This window comes from Myotis lucifugus, unplaced genomic scaffold (genome assembly GCF_000147115.1).
Source record: "Myotis lucifugus unplaced genomic scaffold, Myoluc2.0 scaffold_26, whole genome shotgun sequence".
Taxonomy (NCBI): Eukaryota; Metazoa; Chordata; class Mammalia; order Chiroptera; family Vespertilionidae; genus Myotis; species Myotis lucifugus.
In genome coordinates, this window is record NW_005871074.1 from 297,614 (window position 1) to 324,863 (window position 27,250).

The 27,250-nt window shown below is 40.9% G+C and overlaps 1 protein-coding gene across 1 annotated transcript in view; it reads left to right on the forward strand.

Moving 5' to 3' along the window:
- The window catches only part of DLC1 (DLC1 Rho GTPase activating protein), a 362,233-nt gene that overhangs the window by 163,121 nt on the left and 171,862 nt on the right, over window positions 1–27,250 (forward strand). The window contains 1 exon segment of the mRNA XM_014453591.2: window positions 12,311–12,344. Coding sequence (XP_014309077.1) covers window positions 12,311–12,344 — 34 coding nt within the window.

Here is a 27,250-nt window from a genome sequence, read left to right on the forward strand (position 1 = left end):
AATTCATGCATGGGGAGCGGGGTCTCTCAGCCCAGCCTGAGCCCTCTCACAGTCTGGGACCCTTGGGGGATGCCCACCTGCTGGCTTAGGCCTTTTCCCCGAGAACAGATGATCTAAAAGAAATAATCATATCCTTGGGTAAGGATTTTTTGAAAAGGTAATGGTTGCATGAAAATTCACTGCTTGCGGGGCTGAGGGGACTGGGGGACTCTGGCAGCAGACACACGAAGTGGCCAGACCCACCAGAGAATGGGCCCAGCCACACCACGCACCTGCTGCCCCCCAGCAGGGCTGAGGGAACTGGGTGCCGACATCTTGTGGCTGAGGGCACCACCATCTTGTGAAGGCGTGATGGTCAATTAGCATATTACCTCTTTATTATATGAGATGATAAACTAGAGGCCTGGTGCATGATTTCGTGCATGGGTGAGGTCCCTCTGGGTGGCCTGCAGGGATCGGGCTAAAACCCATAGTCCAATGTTGCCTGCAGCTCCTACCTGCCACTCCCACTCATCCCGGCCCCACTGTGCCTGCCACTGGCTCGTGCCAAATCAGTCAATTGGGAGAGGCTTGTGCTGCCGCAGGAGCACTTGCCAGCCATAAGCCCTGTGTCTGGCACCCTCCCAAGGGGAGTGGCCTGCGAGATCGGGCTGAAACCGGCTTTCTGACATCCTCTTAGGGGTCCCAGATTGCGAGAGGGCGCAGGCCAGGCTGAGGGGCCCCACCAGTGCATGATCAGGCCAGGGAGAGGACGCTGGAGGGCTCCAGGACATTTATGACCCATCTCACTCAGTTCCAATCAGCTGGACCCCAGCAGCAAGATAACCTACCGGTTGGAGCATCTGCCCCCTGGTGGTCAGTGCATGTCATAGCGACTGGTCGACAAGTTGACTGCCTGCTCCCTGGTGGTTAGTGCACGCCATAGCGAGCAGTGGAGCAGCCTTAGCATATTACGCTTTGATTGGTTGTTCTGTTGTTCTGCCATTCGGTCTATTTGCACATTACCCTTTTATTATGTAGGATAATGAAATACCCTTGTACTCTATACACTCTCTAGCAGAACTGCTCCCCCACTTGTCATAGCATAGTAAGAAGCTAGGAAAATTCCAGGACAAGCAGAATAGGTAAATTAAGACTAAAAACAGTTAAACAGCAGTTTGCAGCCACCTAGTAAATTCTATCTTCCCTAAACCAAGGACCCTTAAGAGTAAATGGTTTTCACTTCTCTAACCAGAGGGAAAATTGTTTGAATCACCTCACCCTACTTAGGGAGACAGATAACAGAAATCCATTAAATTCCATTGGCCAACTACACCCAAGGACAGACAAATTAACAGAATAAAATCTCATTTTGGCACAGCAGCATAAAACTGATGAATATTCTATTGATCCTCCCCTAGACACTCAACCTTTAACACTTCTGGAAACCAAGGTCCCTCCAGGGGAGCATGCCCATACCATTCCTTTCCCCGCTTCTTCCCTCTAAGGGACCCCATGAGACTTGTAACAAGGGGAGCAATAGGCAGCTGCAGCTTGTCCCGGGCTAACCCCTGAACTTGTCTCCAAGGCCCCCTTTTCTCTGACTTCTCAGGGAGCTGAAGCAGCCCAGCCTAAGCTCTCCTCTTAGTTCTTCTAGCCCTTTCCTTTTTTCACTGTCCTAAGTATATCTTTGCTGCAGCCAATGAATTCTTTCTTACTTTGCTAAACTTTGTCTCTTGATTGAACTCTTTCCCTCAAGAAAACAAGAACTGGGGTCTGGTCATCTCCCCAGGAATATTCTCCTTGCCCACATTTCATATGCATATTTCACATACACCTAACCCACAGTTCCCTCCTGCCCTGCAGGCTCTGAGGATCCTGCTGGCTCCAGCAAGCACCAGAGCAAAACTGGCAGGTACACCAAGTGACAGGTAGGGCAGCAGTGCCAGACACTTTTGTCACCACCAGAAATCAGGAGCTAGATGTCCCTAAGCACTTATGTCTGAGTGTACTTCGTTAGACCAGAGAGCAGCCTGCCTGCTGTTCTTAAAAGGGAGGTGTTTTTTAGATTACATCTGGAAAAGGTTGGGGAAAGAGTCTGTTTATCACTAGTCATTACATTAAAGTGAGAACTGTTCTCAGCACATGAACCTCACACCTACTAGACAAGACCATAGGAGCCGGAAAGACAAACCCACCCTGACTGACAATGGTACAGCTATTTATAATTTTATATCATCGAAAAATGAACATTACAAAACTCAGCATATTCTTACCATACAATTTGCAATTTCACTCTTTGGTATTTACCCAAAGGAGTTGAAAATGTAAGTCACAAAAACCTGCACATGGATGTTTGTAGAAGCTTTATTCATAATTAATTGTCAAAACCTGGCAGCAACTAAGATGTCCTTCAGTAGGTGAATAGATAAATAAACTGGTACATTCAGACAATGCAATATTGTAGTCCATAAACGTGGGTAACAGTATAAACATAGTAATAAATAATGAAAATAATAATAATAACCCTGGTTGGTGTGGCTCAGTTGGTTGGAGCATCATCCTGTACACTGAAAGGTTGCAGTTTCAATTCAGGTCAAGGCATGTTCGGGAAGGTAACCAATTGATGTTTCAGTCTCACATTGATGTGTATCTGTGTGTCTCTCTCTCTTTCTCCCTCTCTCTCTCTCCTTTCCCCTCTCTCTAAAATCAATGAGCATGTCCTTGGGTGAAGATTTTAAAAATATAATAATCTATAATAATAAAAGTATAATATGCTAATTAGACCAGATGTCCTTCTGGACAAAGCCAGGGCTGCAAGGGAAGCCCGGGTCCTGGGTGCCTGCCAGTAGCAGGAGGGAAGCCCAGGTCCCAGGTGCCAGAGGGAAGCTGTTGCCAGCAGCCGGGGGAAGGAAGGCCTACTCTTGCACGAATTTCATGCATCAAGCCTCTCTTATAATAATAAAATTTTAAAATAATGAATAACAGTATAAAGTAAATAACATAATTTCTGAATCATGTATGAAATTATAGAAAAATGATATAGTATAAATCTCATTAGGTGTCTGGTTAAATGTGAGTGATTCTCTACCAGTTACTCTCTACCACTCAGAGGTCACCCAGGGTTCCACAAGGACAGAAGATGAAAGTTGTGCATCTTCTGGTACAAGGGTCACTTCCACATATGCCCTCAGGCCCTGATGTTCCAGGATGCACACACCTGGGAGCACAGAACTCCTTTGGAAGGACCCGGGATGGAGAGTATCTTTTGCCTATACCTACAAGGGCAAAGAACAGACCCGCCTGGTGACAGGCTTCACGTTAAGGGTGAGGGCTGAGAATGGTGGCCTCCAAACTGGGCGACTTAAGGAAAATAGTTGACAAAAAAAATAAGAATTTTTTTTTCAAATAATTACAAATAGTTCAAAATAAATAAAGGAGAATTGAACATGAGGAAACAAGTTAATCTGACAGAAGGTGGAGGAGGAGGCAGAGACAGACAGCCTGTTCTTCTTTGCATTATTTCAGAATAAAATATGTAGTCACTTTTTAAACAAAATATATTTTTATTGATTTCATAGAGGAAGGGAGAGGGAGAGAGAGATAGAAACATCGATGATGAGAGAGAATCCTTCATCAGCTGTCTCCTGCATATGCCACACTGGGGATCAAGCCTGCAACCCGGGCATGTGCCCTGACTGGGAATTGAGCAGCGACCTCATGGTTCATAGGCCAACGCTCAACCACTGAACCACACTGGCCAGGCTATGTAGTCACGTTTTTATGTCACAATGACAGATCCAACCATAGGAATAATTTACACTTGGGGAGTTCTGGGATAAGTACTGTGTTAATCCCCTTTTGTGCAGTATTTCAATTAATCCCAAATAGCCTTGAGATGTAGGTATTATTTCTACCTTTTTTTTTTTTTACAGATGAGGAAACTGAGCTCAGAGAGTTCTAGAAACCTGCTAAAAGGCACAGAGCTAATTAGTGGCAGCAGGGAGCCTAGTACTTGTTCATACCCATCATTTTCCATTTTAGCCTTTAGTCTTGAATTCACACTTAGATTCCTTATTTTTACAGCAGATCTTCTATTTCTTTTAGTGTCACCAGAGCACTTGGTAAAAGACTGCACATGTAGTGGTTACTCAATATGTGTCTGTTAACTAATTAACTAGAACTGGGCCCACGAGGCTGAGGATCTGAGAGCACAGCACGTAGCTGGCCGCTGAGCATTCCAGGAGGAGGGAGCAGCATCGTTCAAGCATTTTAAAGCAAACAGTGGGGAGTGATAAACTGTGGCGGGGACAGTTGCCTTTGCAATGTCCTTCAGGTAGAGCGAGAACGAGGGTTACATACCAGCAGAAAACTCTGACTCAGGCTTGAAAAATAAGGACATGGACAAAATGGGGAAAAACCCATTATGAGGGACACTAGGAAGAATGAGACGACATAAAGGATAGCACCGAAGGGCAGATGAATTGCTGATTACCATCATCCAGCAGGAAAAATAAGCAGTCATTCTGAAGCAGTTGCTCACTGAATAAGTCACCTGTCTTAAATGTCATTTTTCCTTACATGTAGTTATGTTAACATGTACTAGGAATAATATAATCAAACTAGAGGCCCGGTGCACAAAAATTTGTGCACTTGTGGGGGGGGGTCCCCCAGTCCGGCCTGTGCCCTCTCACAGTCTGGGACCCCTCGGGAGATAACGACCTGCTGGCTTAGGCCTGCTCCCGGGTGGCAGAGGGCAGGCCCAATCCCTAAGTGCAGCCCCTGGTCAGGCTCAGAGCAGGGCCGATTGGGGAGTTGGGGCGCCGCCCCGTCATGCACAGAGCAGGGCGGATCAGGAGGTTGCGATGCCACCCTCAGTCACGCTCAGGGTAGACTGATTGGGGGGTTGGGGCACCGCCCCCTGTCACGCACAGAGCAGGGCCGATCAGGGGGTTGGGGCGCTGCCCCCTGTCACTAACAGAGCAGGGCCCATCAGGGGGGTTGGAGCACTGCCCCCTGTCACTCACAGAGCAGGGCCCATCAGGGGGTTGAGGAGCTCCCCCCTGTCACTCACAGAGTAGGGCCGATAGGGGAGCTGGGGCACCGCCCCCTGTCACACACAGAGCAGGGCGGATCAAGGGGTTGGGGCGCTGCACCCTGTCACACTCAGGGCAGGGCCAATGGGGAGGTTATGGCTCTACCCTGTCACACACAAAGCAAGGCCCATGGAGGGGGGTTGGGGCGCCACCCTCTATTACCCACAGAGCAGGGCCGATCAGGGGGTTGGGGCACCGCCACTGTCACACTCAGGGCAGGGCCGATGGAGAGGTTATGTCTCTACCCTGTCACACACAGAGCCGCAGGGCAATCGGGGGATTGGGGAGCTCCCCCCCTATCAGGCACAGAGCAGGGCTGATCAGGGGGTTTGGGTGCTGCCCCCTGTCACGCTGATCCCGGTGCCGGGAGCCTCGCTGCTCCGCTGATCCCGGTGCTGGGAGGCATATTACCCTTTTACTATATAGGATAGAGGCCTAGTGCATGGGTAGGGGCTGGCTGGTTTGCCCTGAAGGATGTCCTGGATCAGGGTGGGGGTCCCCACTGGGGTGCCTGGCCAGTCTGGCTGAGGGGCTGAGGGCTGTTTTCCCGCTGGCAGTTGACTAAAAGCTCCCAACCGCTCCTTGTTTTCTTTTTTTTTTTTTTTATTCTGGGCCAGCTTTAGCTCTGAGGCCTCACTGCTGAAAACATGGATACAATGTTGCGGTCCGGGGCTGACTGACAGCCGGTTTTGTTTAGCTTCTTATTTGCAACATAGTAATAGTTGCTTAGAGTTGCAGTTGAGAGGCCGGCAAGTGAGGCGGGGAACGTTGGAGTCTGCAGTTCCTGGAGGAAGCAAGCCTCCCTGCTCGCTTCAGTGCATGGCTGCCGGCCGCCATCTTGGCTGACAGTTAATTTGCATAAGGATACGCTGATTAGCCAATGGGAAGGGTAGCGGTCGTACGCCAATTACCATGTTTCTCTTTTATTAGTGTAGATGTTTAACCCCATAAATTTATGTGTTTTATTTTTATTATTTGAAGCAAGTCACATGAAAAAAATAAATGTATTTATGTTTCCTTATGTTTTGTATTTTCTCAATGGTGTACTTTTTCATTGCAGTTTATATTTAATATTATTTTGTATTAGTTTCAGGTGTACAGCATAGTGGTTAGACAATCATATCCTTTACAAAGTGTACCCCCTAATATTTCCAAGTACCCACCTAGCACCATATATAGCTATTACAATATTATCAACTATATTCCCTATGCTGGTCTTTACATCCCCATGACTATTCTGTAACTACCAATCTGTACTTCTCAATCCCCTCACCTTTTCCACCCAGTCCCCCGACCCCCCTTTGAAATGTGTTTAAATTTAACATTTTAAAAATTATTAAATAAATAGTTTCTAGGTAATTCAGGTATGTGGTACAAATTGTAAAGGTGGTATTCAAAGTGCTATAGTTTGGGAAACAGGACTAAATAATATTAAATTCTGCCCACCAAGAAGAGCCTCTATTTTCAATGAAGGAGCGATGACTCTCAAAGCTAGAGAAGTATTTTGTAAACCAAAAGGGATGACATCAGATTGTCAGTCAGACACGCCTTTTCAATGAACTTCTTTGTTCAAATGAAAGCAAACAGAAATCATTGACTGGCTAATAATATCGCAGACTGGAGTGATTTCAAAAGAGTCTTTAAATAAAGAGATGGAAACAAACCCATTTTCCAATGCACCTTTTTTTATGTTGTCCTTCATGTCTTCCCCCAAAAAATGTGAAGCCCCAAACCCTTCCTGCTGCCCATTGTACCCACAATGGCCTCTTGTGCCCTCATCTGAGACAGAGCTATTCCATCGCTGAGGGAGGCTTTCCTGAAATTTCTGAGGACATAATCACCCCTTTCTAAATTTCTCTGTAAGATATTTTTGTGGGAACAAAAGTGAATGTTTTTAAAGGAAAGGAATACATTACTCTGCCACTGGTTCCTGCAATTTTTAAAAAGGCAAATGGAGGAAACCTCTATAGAAAAGAACAGAATATCCCATAAACTTCTGTGTGACATCGCTAATATTTTTTAAAACATGCAAAACAAGCACTGTCTGTAAAGAGAGAAAGCACAAAATTAATGGTAGGGCTTTTTATTTTAATGCGGGATGAAAATGAATCCCTTCATGGAAACTTTCAGTCTGTCATAGCTGCCCATTGTTGGAAGGGGTTAGCTTTCAAAGGGCCTTTTAATGGTAGTATTCTGTGGGCCTGAATACCATATATATATACATATATATATATATATATATATATAGAGAGAGAGAGAGAGAGAGAGAGAGAGAGAGAGAGAGGGGGGAGAGGAGAGAGATATAGATATATAGATATAGATATAGATGAGGAACATAGCATATTAATAAAAATAACATATTAAAGGAGAAAATCATTCTCAATTTTCACCTAAAATCATCAAAAAGAAATTGGATGAATTAGAATGTTTCAATTATCATTAGATTTAAAAAGATCCAGATACGACATCTATTACTTAGTTACTGTTTATGTCAGCAGCTTCTATGCAGTTAGTGTAAGGCCCTAAAAGGTGTTCGGCTGCGGCCCCCCTGTAAGTGCAGAAAGCCATCCTAGCACAGATCAAAAGAATCAACATGTGTCTCCAACATTTCCGCCAGGCATGTCAAAATCAGCATTTCCCCAGCCATTTTTTACATCCCAAAACACAAACAGACTCGCACACAGCCTGAGCTCCCACACACAGCTTTTAAAGACCTCATTAAGAGAGAGCAAATTGTTTCCTCCCCTCTTCCTAAAAAAGCGCTTTCTTAAATGGCTTTTTAAAAATTCAGTTGTAAAACACCTTAGCAGATTAACTTAAATGAAAATCTTCATGTGCGGAGAACCATTGGAGGGTCAGTATGACCATATATCAAAGGTTGTTATTCTATCATTTGACTATCATGAAGAATAATAACAAAAGACTATGAATTATTTTTTTCTCTCATTTGGAAGTTATTAGTAGATTTCCCTTTGTTCCACTGAGAAATGAGAGAAGAAAATATGAAGTTACAGCGAACCCATATGGCCAGCAGGAAAATCCTGTTTAATTGCTTTATTGCCAGAAATGTTAAATCACTTCCTGAGGATACAGTTCAAATGAAACATGTGGCAGCTATTAACAAAAGCCCCTAATGAATTCCAAAATATGCCTTTTATGGGAGCTTTCTCATAAGCAGCAGGCATACATGTTATTTAAACTGTACATACAAATATGCATTTGGTATTTTAATTCCACAAATGTTTGATGAACACTTACTCTGTACCAGATCTCTAGCCAGCCTGCATGGAATGTTTCTTTCTAAGCAACAGACATAACACTAAGGAATCTCAGGACATGGACCCCAAACCTAACCATTTCTCTTCTCAGATGTCAAAGGGGGGGAAAAAAAACTTTGACCAACGACTCCTTCCTGAAGGTTTGAGGCCCAAGAAAACTATTTCATTTTCACTTGGGTAGTTCTAATTATCTACTATATCCCTTTTCCTGTTAACAGCCCATCAGTGGCGGTGTTAATTATTGTCATTTAGCATCCACTGCATGGATCTATTCTTTATCTTTTCACACATCTTCTTTAATTGGGTATGAATTCCACAAAGAAGAAAACTTCTTTACTAAAGGTTGTTGTAGATAGAATAATGGGAGGCATCTAATATGAATCTACAAATAGCTTTAATTAATTGAGAACCAAGTGTCAGTATTTTTTTTATATTTAATTCCTTTCGTCCCTGGGAAATCTCACAAATTCAATCAATTATTTATAAACCATATTCTTAAGAGACAGTTCTACCTCAAATTCAAAGATAATTCAGCTGAGGGACATCCAGCTCATATTAATATGTGGTTTTACTTAAAAGAGAAGTTATCAAATTCTAGGTTACATTAAACTTTGATGTTCCTTGCTCTATCTCATAATATGGAAGTGAGCCTTGGGAGCTTAAAGAATCATGCAGAACGTGGTGCGATTTAAAATAATTGACATTGGCTCCCTGAAGCATGAGCACAGGCTGTATGGAGTCTAAAATATTTTTGCTTCATGGTGCAGCTCATCAACATTTTATTAAATATTTACTTATATGTGCTCGGTTGCATACTTTGTAATCAAATGGAATAAAATAAGGAAGGCCTGTCACCGGTCAAGTTGTAATGTGGAGCAAGACACTCAATTTGCCTTATGGCCTTAGCTGTAAGAAGAGAGAGCTTACTTAGATTTTGTAACTGTCTATCACAGTTATGCCTGCACAGATATTTTGTGATCTAAGCTAGTATCTTTTTTAAAAATATATTTTATTGATTTTTTACAGAGAAGAAGGAAGAGAGATAGAGAGTTAGAAACATCGATGAGAGAGAAACATCAATCAGCCGCCTCCTGCACATCTCCTACTGGGGATGTGCCCGCAACCCAGGTACATGCCCTTGACCGGAATCGAACCTGGGACCTTTCAGTCCGCAGGCCGACGCTCTATCCACTGAGCCAAACCGGTTTTGGCTAAGCTAGTATCTTATCATGGGATCTCTTCAAACCTTTCTGCTCTTTAGTGTTTTGAAAATAGTGTCAGTGACCACAGAGGTCAGCGTGCCAGTGGTTGGGCCCTGTCTCCCAGGACCGACTGTGACCTCACACAAGTTGCTTTGCTCTCCAGGACTTCATGGGATTGTTCTAAGGACTGAGTGAGGTTATGGAGTAAAGGCTCAAAACTTTGCCTGGCACATACTAAGAATGTAGTAATAAGTATTAGTTAGCTATTTATATACTAAGGAACTTTCTCATTAAACATCCTTTAATTATCTATCACCAACCTTGACAAGCTTGACAATGAAAAGGTTCCTGTTTTGTTTTGTTTTGTTGTTTATTTTCTTTTCACACAAAAATAAGTCAATTTAAAAGCTGTGATCTCTAGCCCAGCTGATATGGCTCAGTGGTTGAACCACCTATGAACCAGGAGATCACGGTTCAATTCCCAGCCAGGGCACATGTCCAGGTTGCAGGCTCATTCCCCAGTGTGGGGTGTGCAGGAGGCAACCAATCAAAGATTCTGTCTCATCATTGAGGTTTCTATCTCTCTCTCTCTCTCCCTTCCTCTCTGAAATCAATAAAAATAAAACATTAAGAAAATTCAATATATATATAACATAGGATGGATTTAATGTCATTTTTAAATCCTTTCCAAAAAGACACAGAAACAAAACACATCACCAAAACTGTAGGGAAACTTTGCTGTAAAGTTTCTCTCTCTCTCTCTCTCTCTCTCTCTCTCTCTCTCTCTCTCTCACACACACACACACACACACACACACACACACACACACACAACAAAATTAGTTACCCATGTGTCTATTTTTCTTACTCCAACTGTAAGGACTTTGTTCCTTGAAGAAGAGGAGAAACATCACTTGTGGATGTCTTGTGTGATCAATGGCTGTAGGGTAGAAGGCATCCAATCCCAGTAGGTCAGACAGATTTATAAAAGGTTTCCAGTACAAATTAGTATCCTCATGCTAACTGTATTTTATACATGAATAACTGAGGTGAATGGGAACCAGAAGTCCAGCTTCCTAAAATATTTTTAGAGTCTCCACAAACAGTAGAACTAGACATTTATACTATAAAGTCTTTTGTAAGCATCTCATTCTAAACTCTATTTTTAAAATAATGATAGTGATAGAAAATACGCTGGAAACTAAACTTCTAGACCTCTCATGTCAGAGAGGCTTAGGCCCATTGGCCCAAAGCCCATAGTAACAAACAGAGCAGCTGCCTTTTCCTCAGGATCTCGTATGCTTTCTGGAAGCTACCACAGTCCTCTCGGCAACCTGGTGAACTAGGAGTGATTCCCTGTTTCATAGGGGAAGGTTCTGGGCAGTGAAGAAAAGGACAGAGATTTGAAATGGAAGAGACCGAGTAAGCAATTTGGACTCCCAAAGTAGAACAAAACAAATGAACTCCAACGATTCTACCCAAATTCAAAGAGTGTTTTAGTCTCATTTATCACCAGTGTCTTTAAGGGCAACATGAATTTGTCTTCAGAGAAGAAAACAGTTACATGATGATTTAAAATTATTATAGATGGATCTAGTAACTTTGCTGACAGTTCCACAACTCCCATTTTTCTTTCTCTTTTTAGCTTTATTGAGGTATAATCTATATTAATAAAAGCATAATATGCAAATCGACCGAATGGCCAAATAGTGGAACAACCGTCCAGAGGACCATGCTATGACACCCACTGGCGCCAGGCCAGCCAAGGCGGGTGCAATGTGATTGGTTGGGGGCCCCACCATTGCCCCATGATTGCCCCACAGAGGGAGAACCAGGCCACCGGCCAGAGGGGCAATCAATCAGGGGGCTTCACGATTGCCCCAAAGAGGGAGGCCCAGGCAACCCAACAGCAGCACTGCAGCAGGTGGGCGGGGCCTCCCTCTGTTGGGGGGGCAATCCATCGCAGAGCCCCAACCAGGTGGGCAGGGCCTACCTTTTTGGGGCAATCAATCACGGGGCTCCCAGACTGTGAGAGGGCACAGGCTGGGCTGAGGGACTCCCCCACCCCCCGGTGTATGAATTTCATGCACTGGGCCTCTAGTTGACAAATAAAATTGTAAGCTATTTCAAGTACACCTTGTGGTGATTTGATATATGTACACGCTGTGAAAGAATTGTTTACATCTAATTAATATCCATTACCTCAGATATTTGCCCTTTTTTGATGAGAACATTTAAGTTTCACTCTCTTACCAAATATCAATTATATATTACAATATTATGAACTATAGTCACCATGGTTTACCTTACATCCTCAGAATTTATTCATCTTACAGCCAATAGTTTGTACCCTTTTAACAACCTCTCCTTATTTCTCCCCCACCCCCCAACCCTTCCAACCTCCCACCCTATCTCCACCACAGTCCCTGGTAACCACTTATGTACTCTGATTCACTTAGCATAATGCCCTCGAGGTCTATGTTATTGCAAATGGCAGGAATATTATCTTTCTCACGCCTAGATAATATTCCATTATATATCACATCCATATCTTGGATATTGTGAATAATGCTGCAATGAACAGAGGAGTACAGATGTCTCTTTGATTTCCTCTTTTTATTTCCTTTTAATATATACCCAGAAGTGGGATTGCTGGCTCATATAGCTTTCTGATTTTTAAAAATTTTGTAATAATATTATTTGATGGTTCTTTCTAATAATGCCACAATTTTGTAACTTTGGTTTTCTTTTTCAGGCTATCCCAGGTATTTCAGAGAAGGAAATGGCTGGTAAGTGGAAATATGGTTTATTTTTCTTTCTATCTATTTTAGAATGAAAATGCATCTTCATGTAGACATTTCATTAAAGGTGTGTTGATCTCATCAATCTTTGCACAAATATTACTGTTGAATTACTGAAAAATAAATTGTGTTGTTCAAAATGTAAAAAAATGTGGTTTTCTAATATAGCATTTCATCATACTAGAATGAGATGTGTGCTTCTTGTAGCCCTACTAGTGTTTGTGGAATGAATGAATAGCAACCACAACTTTTTTCTTGAGGGAAAGAATGAGATATTGTTTACTGTGCTAGAGAATGGTCTTTGGAAATTGGTTGTTAATAATTATCAATATTTATTTTTTAATCTTAAGTAGCTTATTTAGTAGTCAAAGGAAAAGATGTACTTATTTAAAGCAGATGTTATACCATCAAAATTATAATTCTAAAGCAATAGGAATAATATTGGAAATAATTATAATATTTTCTGTGCTTTGTGCTATCATTATAACTATTTAACAGTATTGTGGAAAATGGAAAAGGTCTGATGAAAAACATAGAATACGAAAAATTAGAGTTGAATTGGTGGGATTATGTGTTTTTAAAAAAAAATCTGTGGATCTTCCTCAATATTGTCTTATGTTTCCTGTGTAATAACAATAGGTTTTTATAATACAGATTAAAAGTGTGCTCCCAAATGTGAAGCACATCACTTAGTTCTTAGACACTTGTGATTTTTAAGAGCCATATTGGAAGTTTATAGTATTATCCAAAAAATGGCATGACTTCAGGAGACTTTATAATGAAGCTTTGGAGTTTGTCTGATGCGATTTTTATGCAAGGGATGTTCCCTTTCTAGTTCGTGATCTTATGTTTGCGGCTTGATAGTTTTCACGCAAAAGTTTTTATGGTTTGTCTCCTTCCGTGGCTTAAGTTTTCTCTTATGTTAGACTCGTCCTGATTTCTTCATGCTAATATGTTGAAAGGTAACCCTTTGGAATGGAAGGAAAATACTGAACTGGTGTCAGTTAAGAAGGAAGCTGTTTAATTTAACAATGCAGTGGTATTACATGGATGAGTAGCAAATATTGAACAAATTTAAATTACAGTTCCAGGGCTCTACTATCTTAAATAGATTGTGTTAGCTATCTAGTAAGAACAAAGAAATAAATGGTGAAGTGGTCATTTGCATCAAAAGGAAACGGAATTCACCTAAAGTCTCGCTTTATCTTTGGTTGTGACATTCTCTGTGATTCCCAAGATTAGCTGCAATTTAAGCAGAGTGTAAAACAGGACAAAGTTGTCATCTTGTTCCAGAACATCAGCAAATTCTCTCAGACCTCAAGGAGGAAATTAGAATGTAAATTCTGGGCTGGTGGGGAAGGGTAAAAAGGGATGGACATGTCATTGCTTGAAGGGATGGAAAGCCAGAGTTCTCTTCTCCCAGGCCACTTAAATGCCTTCAGATTGATAGGGAGAGCCCCTCTTTTAATCAAGCTTCTCAACTATGTTAAAGATATTTTTGTTACAACCAGGAACTAATTAAACAGAGAGTACAAATATGATGCAACCACCACTTTCTATCACAATCCTGGAAGTTTTCCTCCTCGAGAACAACAAAAACAAAGTTAACTGTCATTCTTTATTGAATATCTCTTTCGGTCATTTCTATACTGCTGGGCAACAAACGCCAAGTGTTAATGAAGGCCAGTCACAGAGTTGCCACAAGATGATCTGTGAACCGCAGACCCACCAATTAACATGTATGATCTTCCCAGGCCCCAGTCACCTGGAGGCCCCATCTCGGATACTTAACCCAGGATGGGATGATTTGAGAAGAACCCTCCTTTTACATATTAAAACATTAGAATGATTAGGATTTACTCTAGAAAAGATTTTTTTTATTTCTTGAGAATGTGCTGATTTGCTTAGGAAGAAATATAGTTTAGTTTGATAATATAAATGCAAGAAAGGAATGATATTTTTTTAAAATATCAGAGAATTTGTGTCAAAATAAAGGCTTATGTTTGGATATTTAATTAATAATGGAAACAGATTTGACAGTTCAAAAGAGAATATGATTTACTCCAAAAGTTTTTAAGGACCGTAACAGTCAAAGCAATCTCATTCTTGTATTCCTAAACTCTATTATGCCCTATTTAAAATATTAAAAACATTTGAGTGTTATAGACAAATGCGAATCTCTTTATTCCTATCTTTATGAATCTCTATTCTTAAGCTCTGCTAGACAGAGGAATGAGGATGAAAGCAGAGGACCCACTCCATCTTCTGGGGGTTAATTGAGCTCTTAAATAGGATTAAGCTTCCTACCCGCCCCTCAGGCCTGCCATTTTTTTCTGTCTTGCTGAGTGAATGTAGACTATTGTTCCTTCTTGAGAGAGCCTATTTTTAATCTGTGTGACCTCTCCTCCAAGCCAACTGGAACCAACTCCACCAGGCTTTGCGAAGCTCTAAACGAAATCATTCTGGTTACATTCCGTTCATAACTCTTGAATTGCAGTTATATGATTGCCCCTGTGTGGACACCTTCTATTCTGGTCCATGTTCCTAGGTAAAGGAAGCCTAGTGGAATCAATGGTGCTACTGTCTCCCACCTTATGATGGCAAAATACTCCAAGGGGAAACAACTTCGAAACAGCCTCCCATTCGTTCATTCATTCCACAAACACTTACTGAACTACAACATGTACTGGGCATCGTATTAGGTTCCCTCAAGAAAGCAATTATGACTAAGGCATGGTCCTTGCCCTGAAGGAATTCAAACTCTAATTGATAATATTCTATTAGGCTAGCATCCTCCTTTTCCTCTTCCCAGTGAGCCTTCCTTAACCCAGCTGATGCAGAAAGCTTCCCAGGAAAAGAAGGAAATAAAAAATATTGTTTTCCACAAACTGTCACAATGTGCATTCTCGGGATCTGAAATAGAATACAATTCATTTGTTTTTTTTTAAAAAAAAATCAGAATTAATCACACAAGTATCAATACATCCAACACATAATGTTTTCAAATAACTTCTGTTACGCAACGAGGGTCTGTGTGCCCTTGACGAGTAGGCCCAATGTCATTGGTATATTTGCCAGCACATCTGCTTTCTATCTGTGTGGCCTTGAGCAAGTTACTTAACCTCCTCATTTCCTCATTTCTTGAGTATAAACAGAGACGCTGTCACGCTGTTGTAAGGCAACAATGCTTGGCACAAACAGGTCCTACAAAATGGTAGCTGCGTTTTATGATCATTAGCTGAGCTGATAACCATCGTGTGGACAAGCCAAATGGAAGCTAGCTGCGTGGCTGCTCCACGCCAGGTGTTCGTGAGCACTTCCTCGGGGCACCGGCTAAGAGCTGAGCAGCCCTCAGTGTGAAAGAAAGAGATCGCCTTCTCCATCAACTTCTACGGGAGTTTATCCAGATGGAGGTTCTCATAGGAGAGACAGATTGGTCCTATTTGCCCTCTCCTGGGGAAGGCCTGTTAGGCTGAAATTCTCTCTGGTGAACAGATCATCTTTGACTGTCACCAGGATTCGTCCCTGAGAAATGCCTCGCCTGTGTCCCCTTCTCCTATGGCTCCCTGCATCCCAGCCCCCGAGGGAACCGGACCCCTCACCTCCTGCACAGGGTCCTGTCAGCACTGCCTGCTCATCAGCCCTTGTCCAGTCTCCCTGCCTCTGCTGGAACGCAGCCTCCACTTCCCACTTCACAGCAGTGTCCAGGCAGGTTTCCCTGCCTTTCCTATCACTGCATCAGTCCGTTCCCTACACTTTCATCTGTTGTCTTTGCAAATCACGACCTGATCATCTGAATTCCTGCTTCAACATGTTCTTTCTCTCCCTACAGGATAAGGACCAACTTTCCTGCTTGATATGTGTAATCTGGATGCAGTGTCATGTACTGCACTGGATCTGTCCATGTTGCCCCTCAGACGCACCTCGCCCCACCCTGCTTTCCCTGCTCTGTGCCCTGGAGGCTGAGGTCCACAAAGTCAATGGGCTGCCCCCCACCATATACCTCCCCCATCCCACCAGTGAGGAGCCAGGGCAGGAGATGCAGGTGGGGGGCCAGTGTGGCCTCCTGGCTTCTCTTAGGTGGCCCTTTCCACACCCGCTTCCAGGTGCTGACAACCATTCTCTCCTCTTGCCCTGGTGGTTTCCCTGCAGCTTTATAAATAGTTCTGACTAAGCTTCCCTCAGTTTACCCAATGTGGCATCTGTTTTCTGCCACAAGTCTCACTGGTATACCTACAATATCTTCTCTTCTTTCTGTTTCTTTGTGTATGTTTATTCGTTTCTTTGTTTACCCCAGCCACCACATCCAGCCAGAAAACCTCTCCTAAGTCTATATTTTTCTGCTCTTTGTAAATCACATAACTGTCTTTTTAAAAAATATAGATGATAGGTAGTATAGAGAGGGAGAGATGGCTTAGTCAGAAAAAAAAAAGATATGGACTGTGTTTGCCCTGAATTCATCCTAAGTGGACTCAGTTTCATTTCATTCAGTCACATGGGAGAGAAAAATATCCACCCTTATGATTTAGAATGTGTTCTCTATTGCACAGAAGCATGTAACTTAGAGAATTCACATTGCATATTAGCCACAAAAACATGACTCTGGGAATATTTGAAAAGTAAGAACATGGAGTAATATGAAATCTCTTGTTCTAAAATTAAGTCACATGGAAAACAGACAGGTATTGTTAGCCAAAAATGGCAAATATGTTCACTTCTCTATCTTGAAAATTCTACTTGTTTTATTAGATCTAACCATACCTCCACCTTAATGAATTACTTCCTGAACAGTTTAGTCATTGATTATTCTGTGCTCCTAGAACTCTTTATGTGTTTTCTATTTCAGTCTTACTATCTTGCTTCACTGTGTGCCCTCTTGTCCAGACCATGAGCTTTTCTAGGTCAGGATTATCGTCTTTGTGTGGCCCGTAAGTAAAACAGCTATTAGCACATAGTAGGTGTTCCATAAATACATGGTAATGAATAAATTGTAATCACAAAGATACTTTGGTTTCAATCTTAATGATTTCAAGTTAATAGGGTTCTAAACTTTAACTCCCTCTCCTACCACCACACACACACACACACACACACACACACACTTCCTCCATCATTCCTGCCACTTCCACAACTGCCAGATATCCCAACCAGATCATTAACGAATGGTGTCCTTTGCAGTTCTATCCCATACAAATATGTGAAGGGCATCATTGAGAAACATGACTCTAGAATCTGACTTTGGTTGCATTGCTTGGCCATTTTTCTGAGAATGTTTGTTCTCCTGCCTGGGGTTATTTGGTTGGCCAGAAATGTTAACAATCCAGATAGTGAAAGATTAGAGCCCGAAACACTTGTGAAAGATAGCTCTCAGGATTATATAACAGATTCGTAGTCTCTCCGCACTTTGTGTTGTGGCTTGGGAAGGCAGGACATAAAAATCAAACACTTCTTTGTGACAAGTGTGGATGGGGAAAACCAGGGTTTTCATAATTTCATTCCAAACACCTTGTAAACTGACTAATAACAAAGCACAGACGCAGTGCCTTTTGTTATTAATTTTTTCGCTGCCTTTGATCACTGAGAAGGGAAATGCAGGTGACAACACACACACACACACGCACACACACACAGATCTAAAATGCAAAATTATTTCCTTTTTCCAGTCTGATCATTGCTTCAATTAAGAAGATTACCCATGCCATTTACTGCACTCTGACCATGTTTTAATATCAACAGATCCAATAGGGTTTGAGGGGAAAAAAACAAAAATAGGACGGCTCTATTTCAGAGGTCTCCTTTGAAAGACTCTGCCCTGTTTGGTGCCTCCATTTTAATACAAATCAGACCAGTTTAATGCCATCCCACCCACTAGACTGTAAGTACCTGAGAGACGGAATTTTGTTTCATTCAACTCTGTACTCCCAATGCTTGATGTTCGGTAAATGAATGAGTAAATGAGATCTTTTAAAAACCAGAAAATGCTTTGCTCTATACCCAAAATATTCCCAAAGCCCATGTAGAATTTTATCATTCTATTCTAAGTAGAGCGCTTTCTGTAACCGCAAAGACCCCCAGCTGTTTTACAGGGTTCGGCAGGATCTGAAAATTGTCTTTATCTGGCCAGGCTGGGCTTTGGCCAACATTCCAAATTCTTTATTCCCTTTCACTCTCAGAAAATGCATTTCATTATTTTTATACTAATGGCTTATAAATGCTCACTTGCTTCACTTTTCTCAGTATATGGTCTCTGCTCGCCTGCCTGTTTAAGAGGCAGGAATGTAGGGTATGCCCACACACAACCTCTCATTTTTTCTGAAACCTAATGTAAACTAATCCATGAAAAGTTGGCTGTAGTTGACTGGGCTGTTGAGAGGAAATATATTAGCTTTCAGGTATCAAGGAATTCATGAAAAATATAAGTAAGTTATTCTTAAATGGCAAAGATCTTGAATTCATAGAATATTTTTCAATAGTAGATACTTTTCTAAATACTTTCCTCGCTGTTCTTATTGGTATTTTGTTTATTACCAAGTACATAAACCAGAACCATTCAAACATATTTCTCTTTCTTCTCAGTTATATTTCAAGCAACATGGGTACATAGTAATTTCTCTTTTAACAAGTTCCAGTTCAGATGTTACCTCCTACATGTTGGGGTGACCCTCCCAGGTCTTTATATCTGATGGGGGCTATATCTTTCTATAACCTTTAATGATTCCTGCGATGTATTTCTGTTCATGAATTATCTTCCACATCAGGCTGTGAGCTCCGTGAAGGCATAAAGCTCTCATTTCATCTTTCTCACCCATACCCAGTATAGTATCTTGCACAGAGCAGATGCTCCAGAAATAGTTTTCAATCAACCCATTTATTTGAAATACCAAACAGCTTATGCGGGCTCTCAGTGAATCTCCAGTCTTACAATGACCGTAACTTTTCACAAGATTAGACCAACTACAAATTTCTTCTTCCAAAATATCATAAGCACATTTTATCTGCCCGCCCCCCTTTATCCTTTGAAAGAATGGCTATCAGCAGTCTGAGGAGGTGGCTGTGAACTACCAGTGGAGTTTTGCATTTCAGTATTTTCATGGACATTGACCCATTAATCGTAGAAAAATTCATTTGTCATTTTCAATGCTCCCAGAAGAAAGACAATTTGTGAAAAGGCCCTTTCTATCAGTTGTATTTACAAAGTAATAGAAGAACTTTCATTTAGTTTGTAAATCATATCTGATCATTTCTTAGATGCCATCAAATATTTACCTTTATAGAGTTCCCAGCGAGGTTTGTAGTTCAGTTACTTTTATTAATAACATGAATATAAACACATATGTACTGACAAGATAATAGTACATTGATTTTCATTTCTTTGGAGGGGTACATTTATCTTGGACAGGTATATATAGCAAGGCATTACGTCTGACCTGTCTGGATATAAGATGACATAATCAGACCCTCCACTGGTCTGAAGGGCTTTATTTGTTTCCTTATAGGCAGGAGTCTGAGATCATTGTCTCTTTCAGATTGATCCATAAACATTGCCATTGCAGAATTAATATATGATTTTGAGATATAGTATATCAAAGTGAGGAGTTTAAAACAGTTATTAACAACCATAAAAATTAACTAATGCCCAAGAAAAGGCTGGTGACCGTCTTGTAGTGCAGGCTTGTGCAAAAAAGTGGGTCATGGATTTGAGAAGCTATTTCGTCCTGACTACTGTAATCAGGTAGGAAAGATCTCATAGAATTCTACAAGTGATGTTTAAGCAAAATCAAAAAGCTGTCACTTGCTGACCACAATGGGGTTTTGCTTTTTGTTTTTAAATTTTTCTAACCATTACTCTGTTCCCAAAAACATACTCCAATGACTCCAAACTGCTAATATTATAAACTTTTTCTTAATATAAATGTTAAATCTACACTTTCCTCTGGATTTAAAGAAATACTAGTATATAAATGGAGGATAACAGTACACTTTATCACTTCTTGAACTTACCCACCTTGATTTTATTTTAATTTGTTATTATTTTTTTTTAATCCTCACCCAAGGCTATTTTTTGCCCCATTGATTTTTAGAGAGAGTGGAAGGGAGAAGGAGAGACAGAGAGAAACACTGATGTTAGAGAGACACATCGATTGGTTACCCCCCGCGTGTCCCTGACCAGGACCAAGAGCCTGAAACTGAGGTAGTGCCCTTGACTGGAATCAAACCCGGGACCCTTCGGTCTACAGGCTGACACTCTATCCATTGAGCCAAACTGGCTGGGGCTTGAACTTACCCACCTTTTAAAGTCTATGGTCTTCTTGGATATATTTAGCCAAATGTTTTCCCTGCTGTGCTGTGATTCCCTGGAAGGCAGACATTCTCTCTGCTCCCATGGAATGCCAGCCTCTTAGGAAGTTTTTCACTTACTGTTTGTCAAATGGATGTTTGAATGGATAATAACAGCAAGCGTTTACTCTGTGCCTGCACTTTTCCAAGCACTTTGTAGATATGAACTCATTTGATCTTCTAGCAACCCTATAAGGTAGGCGTTACCGTTTTCTATGTTCTGGAGATGAGGAACCCGAGACTCAGGTTTCCTAAAATACCCAAAGTCACGCTGTGGCCAACGCAAGATTCAACACAAACACCCAGTCTAGAATGCGTGCCGTATGCTGTGTGCAGTGGTTAAATGCCAAGACTCCTCAGGCTGACCAATACATTTTTCCATAATTTGACCTTACCCTTCCTTTTCAACCTTATTCCCCAGCCTCCTCTAACATGCGCTTCCCTCTATAGTCATGGTAGCAACCTCACTTTTCTCCTGAATTTGCTCCTGCATACTTGACCTTTGCTCCCTCAGTTTCCCTTCCAGAAATCAACTTCCCTCATCCCCCAAGGTCTCATTTGGGTCTCACCATCACCGTGAGTCTTCTATGACCTCCTGCTCATATGAATTTCATACTCTGATACAACCACAGCATCAATAGTCTGTACTGGTCATTTTCATACTTTATTATATGTGGATTTTCATCATCCATGGAGTGTTTTATTTGTCTCAGCCTTGATTCCCAATAGTCTTTTAAGCATTTTTTTAAAAATAATTTTTTTATTGATTTCAGAGAGGAAGAGAGAGGGAGAGAGACATAGAAACATCAGTGATGAGAGAGAAACATTGATTGGCTGTCTCCTGCACGCCACTCACTGGGGATTGAGCCCGCAACCCCAGCATGTGCCCTGATGGGGATCAAATTGTGACCTCCTGGTTCATAGGTCGATGCTCAACCACTGAGCCACACTGGCTGAACTTAAGCATCTTTTTAAAAGTCACTTAGCACAGTGCTGTGCATCTAAAAAGGTTTATTTAATTAATACTTTATTTTTTAGAGAAGTTTTACACTTACAGAAAAACTGAGTGGAAAGTATAGTTCAAACTATATGACATTTGTTTAAAGGCAAAATTATGAGCATAGTAGAAAGATCAGGGGTTGCCAGGAGATGGGGGAAGGGAGTCATGAATCAATGGAGCATAGAGGATTTTTAGGGCAGGGAAACTATTCTGTGTGATTCTGCAATAGATATGCATATAGCCTTTTCAGACTGGTTTTTTTCACTTAGCAATATGTATTAAAATTCCTCCATGTCTTTTCATGACTTGATAGAACACTATTTTTTAGACTGAGTAACATTCAATTGTATGGAAATAGCACGATTAAAGAAACTTATTTAATATATATTTAATGTAAAAACTTTTAAAAAACAATCATAATATATATCACAGTGAACATTTATATTTTCTTATTTAGACATTGATTTTTTCTGAATTAATCTATTTATTAGTTCTATCTTTGTGTAATATGTTAACTTGGTTTCTTTGTTTTCATATTTTCTTATCTTTATTATTGAAAGTATTACAGATGTTCCCTCTTTTCTCCCATTGATCACCTACTGCCCCTGCCCTCCCATCTAGGCCTTCACTGAACTATTGTCTGTGTCCATGGGTTATGGCTATGCATGAAAACATTCATTATTTCGTAATTCTTTTGAGTACCGAATTTAAAAAGAACCAGTCATGTAGGCCTAACTGTGACCCCGACTCTGAGATGGCACTCATCGTTCTGCAGCTAATCAGGAGCCATTTCCCAGATGGTCCGTGACAGCAGAACATAAACAGAGCAGCGACCCCTCGTCCTCACGCGCAGGGCGCATCCTGGTCTTTCTGTGATGTGGACATGGGGACTGTGACAACGAGACGTGAGAAATGTCTTTCCAAGTGGAGGTATTCCGGCACTCATACAAGCATCTCCCGGCGTTCCAAGAGTACGCCCATCTAGAATGGAAGCCAGCTTTTAAAAAGTAACTGCAAATTACAGATAGCAAGACATTCTCCTAAAGGAAACAAAATATAACATTTCAGCAAAGCAGGTTTCGTTAGATTACAGATAAAAGTTAAAAGGAAGCCACGGTTGCGTTTTGTTTTTTTCCTGGTAGAACCTAAGTGAGCCAAGCTAACAGCACTGATGCGTAGAAAGAATTCCACATCTGGAAAATCTTTGCTCCATCTGTGGTAGGTTTTCAGAATCTTGCTCTTTCCTTACCATTTCCCATGACTTCAGCTTACCTCCCTTTTGTTTTCTTTAGTGAAATTGTTTAACCCTTAGGGGTTTCAGGTTTTTGTTTTGTTTTGTTTTTACAAGGAAGAAGAGCAAGGGAAATCTTCACAATGTTTTTGAGATTCTCTGGCCTTACTTTATATTTCTCTGAAGTGTCTAAGTGATATAAACATTAACAATATAAATATCTGATCAATTTTATGGAGTTATACTTTTAAAGTACCTTAGGTAAACTCTCTTATTGGAAGATTATTGTGTCTCCAATAATGGAAGTTAATATCATATAGCACATAGAAATAAAGTTATATATTTGTATCAGAGTACTCATTGATATTTTTTTTTAAAGATTTTTTTAAAAATATATTTTATTGATTTTTTACAGAGAGGAAGGGAGAGAGATAGAGAGTTAGAAACATCGATGAGAGAGAAACACCGATCAGCTGCCTCCTGCACATCTCCTACTGGGGATGTGCCCGCAACCCAGGTACATGCCCTTGACCGGAATCGAACCTGGGACCTTTCAGTCCACAGGCCGACGCTCTATCCACTGAGCCAAACCGGTTTCGGCTCATTGATATCATTTTAATACAATTAAGAATATTTACTACTGTACCTTTATCTCACTGAATCCCTTCTCAAGCCTTAAAGAAGTTGCATGACATTGATATTTGGAATTTATTTTCTTGTCTGTCCTTACACTTTCTCTTGGGAGTCTCACCCAACTAACAATATGTGTACACAATCTCTAGCCCTACCCTCTCAGCCAAGCTGCCCACCTCATGACCAACTGCCCTGAGACTCCTCACGGAAATGCCCACACTCTCCACATCCTGCACTTCCTACCTCAATATCTTTGCTGATACTGTTACCTTTTCCTAAAATGTCCTTTCATACTATCTTCAAATTTTCACATCCACCTCCTCTTTGAAGCCTTCCATGATCTCCACTAGTCTGAAACCAGACCTTCCTCCTGGAACTCTCAGTACTATATTTGAACTTCTCATGAGGTTTTTAGCCCTTTGTGCTCTTTATTATGATCATGAAGGCTTATTTTTCCCCAATATTTAATAAAATCCATGTCTGGTTTACCTTTGAATGCCTTGCACATAAAGGACATGCAAAAATGTGGGGGTTGGAAAAAAATTGCATTCTTAATTGAAAACAAAGTCACACCCCTTGCAATATTTGTTCAAATGTGCCTCATAATTTTCTAGAATGTTTGTTTAAAAATTCAGATTCCTGGATGCCTCCCGTCCTCCTGAATCAGAATCTGTAGGCCAAAGAATCTTAAATCTAATATACTCTCCAGGGAGTTCCTATCTACACTAAAGTTTGAGGATCACTGGTCAGTGTCAATCAAAATTTCCCATTTATTCTTCCTCGCAAGCATATTTCAACATGTACGTCAAAGTTTGTACTGCATAGCAAAATACTAAGGCTTAAGAAAAATTACCATGACTCTGAATGGCTAGTAAAAGGTCATAGTTTGTTATAAATATAACCATAAATATTTCAGAATATCTGTTTTTACCAAATAGTGTGCTGGGCTTATAAAACTGTCTACCCTCAGAGAGCTAGTAGTTAGGTGAGAGAAAAGATACATACATATTAAAAGTTTATTGTACAAGCAAAGCAATCAAAGATGCCCTATTATGTCATATATTTTCATATATTTGTCATTAGCCAACCCAATCATTATCCAATCAACTAGAGACAACAACATTTTAAACAGTGGAAATAATTTCATATGCAGTCATGATAGGAAGAGGAAAAAAAAGAATAGAGACCAGGCAATGAGAACTACAGTGTCCCACCACTCACATTCAATAAGCAGATGTTTATTTGGACCAGGTTCTTGTTTTAAATTCCTGTACAGCCCTACTCTTCCTCTCCTCACCTCGGGGATAACCTTCATGCTGGAATCACCCAGCAGGTATTATCAATCACCCATAACAGGAATCCTGATCTCTGTGAGGTGGGGGTGTTCGGGGTGCAGGAGGAAACCTCCATCCAGTGGTGACTTAGGACAGTCAGATGGGAGAAGGATGGAATGACTTAGGGAAAAAGCATTCCTAGTTTTCAATTTTGTAATCTTAAAAACAGCCCAAGTGACAGGGAAAAATTATTGCCATATATTGCTGCAAACAGACAAATATGTTATCATTCTTTAGTAAGGCTACAATCCTGAGCTCCCCCTCAGTGGAATGTATTGTCCCTACTCCAGGTTCATCTAAGTCCAGCCAAATGTCAGTTCATCCAATTCTCTTCTTTAGCCTCTTTCTCTCCCACTTCCTCTCCCCTCCACTAGAAAGTTGAGGGGCAGTGACAAAGGGGAAAGGAACTGAGAAAAATGATGTGATATGTGCTCCTTTTTCTGCCTCTTCTGTTTAGTTGTCTCAGGGTTTCCTTGTTCTAGACTTTGAGAATGCCTCCAGCCTGCTGAGCAATGTAAGTGGTAAGCTCAGTGGTAAGATAAAGAAGATTCTAGACATTGAGTTGAGAGAGGTCACCTGAGCTGAATGGTCCAGCAAGGATCTGGGGGGGAAGTAAGCCTTGAAAAACTGGAAAAGAAGGCATGAGACTTTTCTAGGCAAGGAAAGCGATGTTGGCAAAGCTAGCACAGTGGGAATGCACAAGGCACAGTGATGCAATTGTATAGCCCGGCCAGCTGGAGCACAGAGTTTGTGTTTGGAAGGAGAGAAGTTTGAAAAAAATGGGATGCATCCAGACTCCAACAGGCCTTGGAGAGTGATTATAGTTTTTACTAAGAATAGTAAATCTTATTAAATTAGTCAGTGGTTATTGTCCCAGCTGCAAAGATCTAGACAGCCTCATTTTTAACTTTTTATCTAAGTAGGAAAGGAAACAGAGGCAGAAACCGTTTTTTATTTTAAATAAGCCCTACAATACCTGAAGCCCATTAGACAACCGTAATCACTATTGATAAAGGACTTTTAATATGTCAAAATCATATGGGATTTAGTGATGAGGTTAGAAAACAATAAAAAAAAGATTTTCAGTTATGCTTTTGGTTAGACAGATAAAAACTGAGTTTTGCTTTGTTATAATTCAACCCTTGGTCATGATAATAAATAACAAGTGACACCATTATCATAGAGAAGAGATAGCATGAATTTAGAGAACTGAAGAAAATAGCTGCTTCTAAGCATTTCCAATTTTCTAACTGAATTTAGAGCAAATCATTCTCCAAAGAAATGCTAACCATTTCTTAAAAGCTAGCTACATAGAAAGGTTTACTTTAGGATAACCATATTTTATAATTATGACCAAATTGTCAATTATATTTCCTGCCACCATCCATTCTTTTGTTTGTTTGTTTGTTCGTTTTTAATGTTTTTGTTTTTATGTTTTTGTGTCATTGATGATGTAGCAGGGGTCCTCAAACTACGGCCCACGGGCCACATGAAAATACAAATATTGTATTTGTTCCCGTTTTGTTTTTTTACTTCAAAATAAGATATGTGCAGTGTGCATAGGAATTTGTTCATAGTTTTTTTTTAAACTATAGTCCGGCCCTCCAACAGTCTGAGGGACAGTGAACTGGCCCCCTGTTTAAAAAGTTTGAGGACCCCTGAATTGTAGAGTCTTGGTGCAAGATGTGAACTACTCATTCTGCATGACATTTCAAAGACTCCCATATCCTTTAAAGAATTTTTTTTCAATTTCCAACTTGAGATATTAACAATACTATATTGATCTGCCACACAAATAATAAATAGCTAGAAATGTGCAAATACTGGCAATTGTTTAATTCAAAGACTAATTAAAATTTTCACAAAACAGTGTGTTACCTTTCTCTCCATCTAAACACGAGGAAACCAAAGTGCCAGCCGCTGAAGCACCCTCTCCAGATATTTGATACATCTGTTGAGAGCAGGGTTTCCTAACCTCTTTATGGTGATCGGTTTTTTTCCCAATCTCTCCTAGACACATACCATTTAAAAATACAAGGAAAACAGCCCAGCCAGTGTGGCTTAGTGGTTGAACATCGACCTATGAACCAGGAGGGCATGGTTCAATTCCCAGTCAGGGCACATGACCAGCTTGCAGGCTCCATCCCCAATGTGGGGCGTCGAGGAGGCAGCCAGTCAATGATTCTCTCTAATCCTTGATGCTTCTATATCTCTTTCCCTCTCCCTTTCTCTCCGAAATCAATAAAAACATACTTTTAAAGAAGAATATTCTAAATACTCCTCTGCGCCTCACACGGAATTGTTATAGCGCCCAAGGAGCCCAAACCAATAATGAGTGTGAGGGGACGCTGGAGTCAGA